Below are 12,575 nucleotides of genomic sequence, written 5' to 3'. Positions count from 1 at the left end.
TTGTCTGGTGTCACCGAAGCAGCACATGACAGAAGTGGGAATGTAAACCAGACCTACTGAGCTCCTGCAAACCCCACTCCTCTGTGGCCAGAATTTTCTTGTAGAGCTGCTGTTCAATTGCTTGGCACATCTCCCTTCAAAGGAGAGCAATTCGCAAGCAAACTCAGCCACTCTTTTCCTCATTAATACTGCAGAACATGCGTATTCCACTTACGTAAAACAGATGGATTGGTAAAAGTAGCTTCCAGATACAGTTTCTTAATTTCACACATAAAATCTTATTTACTTTTTCAAGGACTCCTAAATTGAAACTTTTTTTTAACAAAGCAATGAACTGGGAATAGATTTATCCTTTTTTGTTAATCAAATTTCAACCTTAGCTAATCTAGAGTCCAATTTACTGCAGAGTCTAAGCAATTTTTAGCCACTGTGTTGTCGATCAGGGTGGTGCATGGCTTGCCACAAACTAGCAAGGAGGTTTCTTTCTTTCCCTTTTTTTTCTTCAGTGACTCCTATCAACTGATGCTCTATTAAGACCCCAACACACTCATTCTGGTGGACCACTGATACAAGCCACTGCCTACAGTCATTGCAAGCCTGAGATCCTTGCTCTGATTTTTCAGTGGCACCACGGAAATCACAGCAGAATAGAATACTCTGTGCCACGTCAAACCCCTTGTTACTTTCTATTAAGAAGAAAAGAAAAGAGAAGAAGAAACCCATGGGAGGTAAATCTGAATTACAGCATCACAACATATTGCCATTTAAAATATTTACCAGTAAAATTATTTCATGTCCTGAGGTAGAACAAGAACATAATGCTGTTAAATACCTTGACAAGGTTCACTGTAAATTATACACCTCTATCCATAAAGACGGGAAATTAATTTTCTCAGTACAGACATTAAATACATAGTCTTTCAGCCTTTAAAAGTTCCCTTATACTAATTGATAAACCTCACTGTTCATTTTATTATCACCATGTTTTTTATTTCATGTCTATGGACTAACACATTCAAAAAGCAGACAGGAAAAGCCCAGGACTTGGACTGTCTTTTCGAATTTTGATGGATTTGATGAGTCTCTCCACATCACTCTCTGTTTCCCGATAATCACACAATTGCTCCCTGCAAGAACTCACTGGAAAACTTGAGTTGTGCCTACAAATCCTTTGGGATTTGACCCAGCCGTCACACTGACAGCAACTTTCTCATTTCATTTCATGGGGCAATATATTTCAAAGCATAATCCCAACCTTATGGGATGCTTTCAATTCTGGGATGCCCAGCTCTGACAGTACTGCAAAAGCTTGAATTTCATGAAGGAAGGCATAATGTAAATGGGAAATGTCAGTGCTTTCTTTTACATCGACCGCATACAACGCTTTAGTGATGCTGATGAGCGCCGTTTGCTTTTTTTTTTTTTCCTTTTTTAGCAGAGGCTACGTCAACACTGGTTGATTAAACAGCGCCTGTAAACATCCTTGGGCTCAGTTTCAACCTGTGCCAACTACCACTTTCCCAAACAGTTCCCAGGCATGATCTGGGGGTTAGAGCACGCCAGGCTTGTTCCTAGTGCACGGTTTGAAAGCAACCCCACGGATCTGAAGACTGAAAGAGCTGCGAGCAGAGACATCAGCCACCTCATGCCAGTTGACTTTCAGAGCCCAGAGAAGTCCCTGAAGGCGTTTGAGCAGGGATGGAGTCAGAGAGCCTGGGGGCTGCCTGGAGCTCCAGCAGCTGGCTCTGCAGGAGCCCTGGGAGCTGCCCGGCACCTTGCTGCCGGAACTGCAGACAGGCATCGCAGGAGTACAGGGACTGTGGAAATTCATTGTGGTGTAGATTACCTCTGGCCAGTTCAAACTGGAAAACTCTTTGGTGATTTCCAAAGAGACCAAAATATATGCCATAATAGGTAGCACTTCAATAACCAACTATCCATGGACATAATTTTCCAACCTTCTTGATGTGAGGAGAAGGGCAAACAATAGAGTGCAGCCTGGAGAACAGTCTCATTGGAAGACACGCTGCTTGGAACCCCAGGTGAAAAAAAAAAATTTCAAATCCCACCCCCCAAATTATATTTTTGGAGAGTTATTCTGCTGCAGTGCTTCCTAGAATTTTGGATTTATTTTTTTACTTTTTTGTCCTACTTCATAATTATACATAATTATGTGATTTTGTTACGATATGTGTTTTGTTATGTTATGTACTTTCTGTAAGAGAGAAAAAAAATGTGCCAGCCAGTTCTCCCCTTACTGACATCAATGGTTTTGGCTCAAACTCCCGTGCGAGATTTTCTTTCCTCTTATCAAGGGTTCCATATTTTTATGTGGTCCCATTTTTTATTTCTTCTGGGCATCCTTTTTATTTTGGTATTTCTTTTCTCTTTGTTCTCCAAGTAATTCATTTTTAGCTCTAAATTAAGCAATTTGCTTTTAACCAGTTGGCATTTTCATCAGTCAGCATATCCAAATGTTCATCTGTACCTTCCTTAATTTCATGTACTATATCAGCATTTCCTGTAGCAGTAATGGCTTTCTGCAATGAGACTTACACCTCAGTTTGCCCTGCTAGTTTTTCAGGCAATTATCTACTGCCTGCCCTTCTGGCAGGCACATTGCTATCTTCCCCACTGTATTTTGGTTTTGAGAGTAACGTCAATCCGCAGTAAGTGCCTGCTACAGACTTGCTTCTCTGTAGAAATTTTCAGTTTTTAGTGATGTTTAAAAGAGAAAGAGGTCTTAATGCCAGCTCTCCAAACTGAAAATATCAGGAAAACTCCAATTGTTTATTATCTGGGGCTTTAGGCTTTCCTGCTCCTCTAACTCCTTCCTGTTCTTTCACACGGAGTCTATAGGGTACCCTGCAGTCCCGGCCCCCATCATCCAGATGAGAGTGCTTCTCCAGCCACCAATGCTTGACTTCTTTTGCAGAAAACCCCATGACATGACATGGGATGGCACACATGCAGGCGTCAGCTCAGCATGGCATCAGGATGCATATAGGGTTCCCAGAAAATGGTCATGGCCCCCAGATACAGACATAGCTATAAGGATCTCTGCAACAGAGTACCAATACAAAGTCCTTCATCTCGGACTGTCCAACCTACAAGAGAATTAAGTGGCTTGGAACTTGTCAGCTCCAGTTTTGCTCCTAAAAAGCTGGCTGAAGACCAATGCCCTGCTGAGGTTTGGAAGAGGTGCTGCTGGGGAAGGAGATGTGTGTAACTTGGGATGTCCCTGCAACTCCTACCCAATAGTGGCTGTGGCCTTGGCTTCAGCTCACTGAATGAGAGAAGAGCAAGCAGGGGAGATGTGTTGGGAAGAAGCAAGGAAGAAGAAAAGACAAGCCTGTCTGAAAACAGTAGAGAGGACTGGGGAACCAAAGTGATATAAGTTGTGGGAGCTGAAGGGCCTACGGTGCTGGGGGGTCCAAGACACATGAGTATGGGTGAAATCAGGCACATGTGGCACAGGACAGGTGTTAGGAGGAAACAGACCCCGTGGCACAGTGTGGACACAGTGCTTGGAGGAGCTAGAAGCTGCAGCACAAGAGTGGGGGGGATTTGGGGCCTGATTCACTTAGCTGGGGATGGGATTTTGAGACACTTCAAGAGCTTGGCCAGAATGACAATGTGGGGTGTTCATTAATCTGAAGGAGCTGTGCTTCCAGCCTTCCCATGCTATTTATTAGGGTCTTACAAAGCTATTGGAAAGTGACAGGGAGATGTGGGGAAGGAGGGGGAAAGAGGAGGTGGAAGTGGAGACTCCAGGGAGAGGGAAATCTCCTCTTCATTGGGGACAGAGAAAAAGAGAGGAAGAGAAAGCCCAGCTGCAGCCTCAGCAGCCACGATGCTGCACCTGTCAGAGAGAAACCCTCTTTCTTACATTTGCATATGCACATTTTTGCATCTGCTAATGAACCACACTTTCCTCCCTCATCTCCATCCATCCAGTGCCAAAAGATTATTAACTGCTGAAGTTTGTTCCTACCCATTCCTTCCTGGCTGTCCTGCATGCATTTTCTAATATGTATTTATTTAGGAAGGTTAGTTTCTTGCTACATTGCAGAAATATTTGTGTTAAATCTACACTATAAAGGCCCTAAAAACATGAAAAATGCTTTGGAAGCAGAAAAGAAATAGTTATGAGGAAGGAAAGGAGGCGCTGCAGGAAAACTCATTTGTTGAAAAATGCAGCTTATGTCTTATCAATTTAATTCCAGATAAGTCTTCATTTTGCTGTGAAGACAGATGCGATAAATATGTTAATGGCAGATTTCGATAGTTCAGTTTGTAGAACTGCAAAGCCAGATGGAAGTGATAATTTTCCTTTCATTTTAATTTTGAAATAAAAAGCAAGAAAGCAAGAAAGTTCCTGATATCGTAACACTGTAATGACTTTTTGAAGGATAATGGACCTTAGCACAGAATGATGATTAACTGTCATGCCCTGATAGTTACTATTTTATTAAATTCCAGTTTCCCTGGCTGGAATTCTCTCAGCTTTCTTGCCGGATTACTGCCTGTGACTGACTTTTCCAGTTCCACACTTGTAAAGGTATTTAGCAGCAATCCTAACTTGAAGCTTGTGAGTATTTTACTGATTCTAATGTTGCTCAGGCTAGAAACATGCCTAAGCAGACCGCTGAAAATAGCCTTGGATGGAGCTAACCTCTCTGACTGTTCATCAGGAGCCAAATGTTGCCTTTTTTAATTCCTTAAGCAGTACGTTTATTGCCCTTGGGATATTAGGAGTACCGGGACCAAACCGTGGCCTTCCATACCTTAATTACGGTTCCTCCAGTATTAACATGCACTTAGCAATATTTGGCGTGGGGTCTTTGTTTCAATTTAAAAGAAAGCCATTGAGGGACATATATTAACACCTTCTTAAATCTGTAGGATATTTACTGCTTGAACTGATAGGCTAAAAGAAAGCTAGAAAACTTTTCCTGCTTGGATCCCCTCGAAGGGGAGAAAATTGTAGGTAGGAGGTAAAAAGCCTAAGAAAATTTTAGGAAACAATTTTCAAGCTTCTTCTCTTCAAGGTCCCACCTGGAACATTACTCTGGAGATACTAAGTGAAAACTTGGGGTTTTATGTTCACCATGGTGGTTCTAACTGTGGACAGAGCAAGCACATATGGCTTGTTCTTTTTAAATGAATTTTAATTTCAAGAAGGTGGTGTCCTGAGTGGTTCCTCCCACAGGAACTCTTCTCCAGGAACAACTTGGTAAGAGAATGAGGTGCTCCATTCTCAAATCAGTAGCATTCACTTCTAGGGCTTTATTAGGTCATTCTCATTTTCTAGCTAAGGTCACAAATCGGAAACTGCATGACTTAAACTGTGTAATACCACATGGCAGTTAGACTCCCCTGAGGACTTTATTACAATGATTCCAGAGAGGAAAATGTGGATTTCTTGTGAATGACTGCTTGTATCCTAAGTTTTACAATTAGACAAAGGGTACAATCGTTGTGTGACCATCACCGTCCTCAGCTGGGGGTGCAAAGCTAGTAGGGTGTATGAGTACAGGTGATATTGGTTATTAGATAGATATAAGATATTTATATTGGATATATATCTGATGTCTGAAATATCAGATTAATTTTATCTTTCACTACATGCTATTTTGTTTCATTTATTTGCATGTGTTTTCTTGGGGGTTTTCTTTCTTTATTCAATTAACAATGAATGCAAAATTGCACACATATGTGGTCTGGATGTTTCTTATCCAAATAAAATGATCAGATGAGAGGGAAAGGGAAAGCCTACACTGCACTGGGGAGGGGAGGGGAGAGGAGAGATCCCCAGGCTCTGGAAGTGAAAGCTGTGTCAGCAGGAGCCAGGCCAACTTAATTAGCCCTGTGAAGAGACTGGGCAGAGTGCTTGGTTAATGCGGCAATATCATGTTTGAGAATTCATCTGATGTCTCTGGACTTTGCTGAACTGTGCAAACATACCTGTCTCTACAGCATTGCACCTTGCACACAAGCGGGGACAGTTCTTGACTCATCTGAGGTTCCAGTCCATGCTGGCTGCTAATCTCATACAATTCAGTGATAAACATGACCAAAAGCGCACAGTGAAACATACACTGCCTAGTGCCTCTTCTGGCCCTACTGTTCCCTTACCAAGGTCAGGGAACAGCAGGCAGAGACAGCTGGAGCCTCTCTGCCCTCACAGCCTTGCTGTGAGCTAAGAGGCGATCAAAGCACAAGCCGTAGCTAGAGGTGACCCACCCTTGCAGAGCATCCTCAGGTATTGGCATAAAAGCAGCCAATCTTAGTCCTCTGTGGACTCATGCAGCAGCATCATTTAATCCTGGAGCACCAAGCCAAGCAGAGCTTCCCAACTGGTGGCCAAGGAAGCCATTCACCACCCTCCAGCAAACAGCCAGAGCTCCCTAAGCACCAGGCAGGGAGCTGCCTGCAGGAGGAGCATGACAATTCATGCAGCACTAAAGCTTATTCCAGGCTGCCACCTTGTCAGGCTTAAGTTCAGCTCATTAGGACATTCGTCTGTTATTTATGCAAATAAGCCTATGCATAGTCACAAAATATGCAGAGGGCCATTTATCAGTTTGGCACAATCTCCAATTTTCTGAACCCTCAGACATCCCTGATACATGTAGAAGAATATGTGGTCTTCCCTATCACCGTCGCTGGCAGAGAGGCCGAGGCAGAGCTTATCCGCTACCATCCACATCCTCTCAGTGGATTTGTGGTGCTCAGGATCAAAAAGGTAATGCATTCTGTATGACTTTAAACTTATTATGTTACAGTTCAGGATATTTAATCTTATGAATAAGGGATCTCTACTTGTTTCACCTTTCTAGGGAAGGAGATTTACGAGTCTGCATAGCTCAAAACATTCTGACTGCAGTTTATTATTTATTTATAACAAGCGAGTGACAAAAAAAATCTCCTTTGGAACAGCCTGCTTAAATGTGCTTCTTTGTCTGGACATCTGCAGTCTAAGGTCACTCTCACTCATGAATGTGCATAGGAACCTCAGCTCATCCCCCTCCTGCACTTTTTGCTCTCTCCTCACTTTAGGAAAATACTCTGCCCAAGTCTAGTCTAGAGTCAACATCTACCCATTGCTCTCCACACACAGACATCAGTAACTGCAGGAGGTCTGAGTCCTCCTGAGAAGGGTACAGGTCTACCAGAAACACAACTTTAGGGAATTCTTCCCCAGTTCTGTACCCCAGGCCAGTACAGGCTGATGGCTCGCCTGTTAGCTCCAGGGACCAGTGTCTCATGTAAGGTCCCTAACAGGACGGCTTATTTAAGCTGCTACAAGGTTCACCGTACGAACTAGCAGAAAAGAGGTTTCCGTAACACAGGTAAAGACAGAAGAAAAAGACACAGATTTTTGCTGTATTACTGTTATCTGAGGGACCTGCCTTACCCATTCATTTCTATGGTCTGTGGTAACCATCTCCCAGGACCCATGTGGAGCTGTGGACCTGCATGTGGTCTTGGAATTGTCGCTGAGGGGAGGAACACTTCCACCAGGCAAGGAGAGGTACTCACAAAGGCTCCCCTTCCAGAGTGGCTACAATTGGACCTTAATTTGACAACAACACATAAAACAACTTTCCCTAAACCCCCCAAAATATAAGTTACAATTGCAAGTTACATTGCATTTAAAGTGCAGTACAGTCACAATGCAGAGGCCTGAAAGTATTTCCAATGTTTTTCCTTCTTCCCCTTTAGGGAATTTCTATTTGCACATGAGAAAAACTGCAATCTAAATTAAATACCTCCTGGACAGTCTCTCTTATTAAAGTCCATCAAAGTGCCTTTCTTTGATTCTTTCAATACATGCAAGAAAATTGGGGTGGGCTGACCCCAGGCAGTAGCTAAGCACCCGCACATGTGCTCACTCATTCCCCCTGACATCAGGGTGACGATCTCATCAGGAGAGGGAATGGTAAGAGCAAACGCAAGAAAACTCATGGGTTGAGATAAAGTGAAGGAAAGAGGAAAAATCCCCAGTGATGCAAAGGCAATCACTCCACCACCTCCCACAAGCAGGCTGACGTCCAGTTGGTCTCTGAGCTATGGCTACCTTCCCAGAGCAAACACCCCCTCAGTTTTTATTGCTGAGCATGGCATTCTATGGCATGGAACATTCCTTTGGTTACCTGGGGTCAGCTGTCCCATCCGTGTCCCCTCCCAACCTCTTGCCCGCCCCCAACCTGCTTGCTGGGGAGCGGGGGGCAGCCTGGGAGAAAGAGGTCTTCACACTGTGGGTGCACTGCTGTGCAATAGCCAAAAAAGTGGTGTGTTATCAATGCTGGTTTAGTCACAAATCCAAAGCACAATATCTTACAGGCTGCTGTGAAGAAAATAAACTACATCTCAGCTAGACTCAACACAAAAAATTAATGAACAAATGCACTGCCTTAGGTTAACTGTGAAGCAAATTGCCCTAGAAGGGGCACTTGTTTCTTAACATCAAGTGCTATTCTAAAACAGCTGCCCTTTTTATTCCAAATCTATTTGCCACTTGGGTAAGTGCAAAACCACGCGGTCAAAAGTATCTGTGCAACTTGACTTTCTGTGAATTTAATTCTGTCATTTCCAGCTGAGCAAAATTATCTTTACGTCATGAAAACATACGCTTCTCCTTAATAAAGATTTAAATACAGCCACTTCAAGTCTCTCCCTTCACTTTTGCATTGGTGCAGTAAAGGATTATCCATGCAAAATTATACGGCCAAGTTTTCTGCTGTGAGTCGGCATGGTTCCGTTGTTTTTCATGGATCAATTAACACACAGTAGAGATTTTAGCCATTGTTGTCTATAATGGCTAATTTGCTTATTACAGGGAACTGAGAGCCATCTGTGTACATGCCATAAGGATACACCAGTGAAATGGAGACTGTAAACCGACAGGACATGACCTATGATTGTAAGAGATTCAAAGACAAGGTGGGATAGCTTACCTCTGGAGCCTGTAGTACATCAGACACACCATGCTTAGGTACTGCAAAAACCGGTTTTGGTGCAAGTGCTGGCTTTTTGGGAGGCCTGGGTGGTGGATGAAGGGTTTGGTTTTCGTACCTTCGCACCATATAGTACTGCTCTTCGCTGATCTCTTCCACTGTTGTCTTAGTTGCAGGAGGTACAACTGCCTGGACATCTTTGCTGAGCAAATGGACAGACATGTTTAAGCGATATACAGGAATCTCCCAGCTCTCCACTGGACTATTGGTGCTGCTGATCAGCAAATAAGAGTCTGTGATTTCTTCTTCAAACTGCAGACCAGGTACAGCAGCCAACACGTCTTCCTCAACAGAAAGGTCCCTCACGGACACTTTGACATTAAAAGGCAAACGAAATTCTTTGCAAATCTCGGAAAGCTGGTACTGTTTCTTGTCATGAATCACTTCCACAAAGCCACCTTCCATGTACATAGGGAGGAGCACTTTCTTATACGTATCACTTAGTATTTGTTCACAAGCTAAAACATCTATGACTTTCTTTCTTCCCTCATACAGAACTTCACTAGTCTGGCATTGCTGAACTAGAAACTGATCTCCAACCGAAACAGAAAAAAGCTCTTTATGAGGGGAATCAAAGGCTTTAGTTGCTACAACATGAAGCTGTTCCTTTTCACTTCTTGCTATCTCTAAGTCATAGGCAGTTGGAAACTCCCGAGGTCTTCTCTTGAACTTTCCTTTGTAGCTTGGAGGGATTAAAAAATGTCTTTTGGGTGAATCACTTCTGATCTCAGAGGCTAGGACTCTTGTTGCCTGGTACTTTTTGTAGATGACGATCTCTTTCCCTGTATGCAATAAGTTATAAGGTTTTTGGCTTCCCGAGGGCCCTTCCATTATCTCAGCAACCATAGGAAATTCCTTGCTTGTTCTCTCAAATACATCTTCCAAAGACAGTGGCTGAAGGAAAGAGCTAATATCGTAACAGTCTGTTATATCCTTGACCTCGACATCTAGATCTGAGAGGATATGAACTATGTCCTTCCGAACTGAAAAGAAAAATACATACATTAATTTTTGTTTTCAAACTGACATTGGAATAAAATATACATGTCTTGCTGGCCAGATACTAAAAGTATCTTCCCTGAAGCATGCACCTCAATATGTTAACATGCACAATTAATAGGGCCAGTCAAAGTCAAACCGTTTTAATCTGAGATATATAGTTATCAGATGTGCAAGAGACCTCACAAAGAAAGAGAGAAACAAGAGGAGATAAGAATAAAGTGTGCAAGTGAAAAAAGTTTGAGAAAAAGAGAAGAGAAAAATAAATATAGTTCACTTTCTCACAACACCTCCAAATTTAATCAGCTGTTTATCTTATCAATCTTCTTTTTCTTGAGTACAAAATGTATTTCTATTATTTTATTTCACAGTAACTTATAGTTTTTCCAAAGAAATGGCGGTGGGAGGAAACATTTTTAATGAATAAATAGCATTCAAATCCATTAACACGTTTTTCCTGTGGCCAGTCTGGGAGAAATAAGGTGTTTTGATATTATAAGAATAACAAAAACATCTATAATTATTAGAAAACAATATCACTTGGAAAAAAAGGCAAAACCTTTGCATAACAAATGCTAAGTTTTTGTTAATGAATGAATAAATTTGTACTATAATGGTCCTCTGTGGAACTCTTGTATCTTTTTCTGCAGCATCTGGTTTTATTCACTGTCAGACCCCAGCCATTGCATTTAACAGTCTGACAGGGAACAACAACTCTTTTATCACAACTGAACTTGCAAAATTTTGGATGCAAAACTTCCAAGCACAAAGCTGACTACGCAATTAAGGCTTGTTTAAGAATTTGGCTCCAGATCAGTGACACCACAGATCACTGACCAGGGCAATAAAATTTAACAAGCAAATAATATTTAATGACTCTCTGCAGTAAGACTTATTCTGCATAGACCTGCAATAAGGACAGTATAGTCACACTTCCTTGTGGCAGGACATACCAATATTTTATACTTAAAAGTCGGTGTCAGATGTATTTTATATGATAAAATTTTATGACAATGGTACAGGATCTGTTTATTCCATCTTTGGTTTTGCCACATTGACACTTCCAAATGAGAACCATCCTGAGCACCACAAGGGAAAGTCAATGAAGGAGTAATGACTAGTAAAAATGAAAGTTTTCTATGAGCATCTGGGGGAGTTGCACATGCACAATTTGTTCATTATTAAGAGTGAGAAGTATAGAGAATTCCTGCCCACAGCCTGAGAAAATGTAATCTCCTATCCCTCTTATCAGAAATCTTTTTTATTGAATTGGGGTAGTATTTCTCATACTTTATCTTGTGTCTATTTATAGTTCTAAAAATGGTGAGAATCCATTTTTCATGGTCCACAAGAAAATAGTTAATCATGTACCATGAAGCCTACTTTTCAAGTTTGTATTAAGTAGTTATTTAGGACATATTTAATGCTTCTTAAATGTAGAGCACACTATGAAACATAAATGGCCATGAAATAAAATAAAAAAATATAACTCTCAGTGGAATATATGGTTGGAAGACAACTGAATACCAAACGTTTCTGAATCTTCTACAAGTTTTTTAGAAACGTTAAATTCTTCTTGATTCTGCACATGTATCTAAGCAGATATAGGAATACACCTAAGTGAATCCAGCTTCAGGAGATGGGCGAGATTCCTGAATCTAGCTAGAGTTGTAGAAAATGACGTATTTTATCTTGTGAAGATACACGTTTCCAAACTCACACATTGAATCACATAGCAAGCACAGCTGAATGTCTCATGATAAGCATTTAACAATTATAGTGTATTGTGCTAACAGTCTCTGCCCACTTTTATTTCTTTCTCTTTTATCCATTTACTTACATCATTCATCAGAGAAAGCTCAATTGAGAGAATGATATATTTCTATTAGGCTTTCATTTCTACGGAGCTCACCGGTTTGCTTCTAGCAAACACAACAGGCAGTAAAGCCTTCCCAAAAGCTAAACTCCTGTCTTGCAAACTTTAACAGGATGGGTAGTGCATCAACAAGTAGAATTGCAGCAAGTTTCCATCTACTGTCTGGTCTGTCCTCAAGCAAGGTCAAACATTTTAGCTTAAGCTGGTTTTTTGCTTAGGTAGGTATCTCAGTTCAGAGAGGGTACGCTATGCACACACACATAGGTCATTACTCAGCTCAGCTATTCGAGTCACCATAAAACTCAGGAGAATTTCACTGTGTGCTTATACTCTTGCACACCTTCTAGTTTTTTTCCTGTGACTAATTTCACTAACAGGTTTGAAGTAAGGCATACATATAGACATTGGTAAGAACAGAACCCAGCAGTTTCAACGTTTTCATGGAACAGTTAGAACACTGATAATGCAAAACGGACAAAATATTTTATTATTTTTTTTAAACAAACACTTATAACACAAATTACAGTTTTTAAATATATTGGTTTTCTAATATCTTTCTCTTTCCTCAAACGTAGAGGTTTCAGAAATTATCTGTGAGTCTTTTCTATTTCTATTCTATTCATATTTGTTTCTGCAATAGAGTAAAATAGTATGGTTTTGCTCTCTGCAGCATCCTC

The 12,575-nt window shown here is 41.3% G+C and overlaps 1 protein-coding gene across 1 annotated transcript in view; it reads right to left on the bottom strand.

Annotated features, from left to right (window-relative positions):
• THEMIS (thymocyte selection associated) overlaps positions 1 to 12,575 on the bottom strand; it is a 79,106-nt gene that overhangs the window by 42,175 nt on the left and 24,356 nt on the right. The window contains exon 4 of the mRNA XM_074578305.1: positions 8,964 to 10,006. Within this exon, the coding sequence (XP_074434406.1) occupies positions 8,964 to 10,006 (1,043 nt within the window). The remainder of the gene's footprint in view (positions 1 to 8,963; positions 10,007 to 12,575) is intronic.

This window comes from Larus michahellis, chromosome 3, assembly GCF_964199755.1.
Source record: "Larus michahellis chromosome 3, bLarMic1.1, whole genome shotgun sequence".
NCBI lineage: Eukaryota > Metazoa > Chordata > Aves > Charadriiformes > Laridae > Larus > Larus michahellis.
This window is presented reverse-complemented; position numbering and strand designations above follow the sequence as displayed.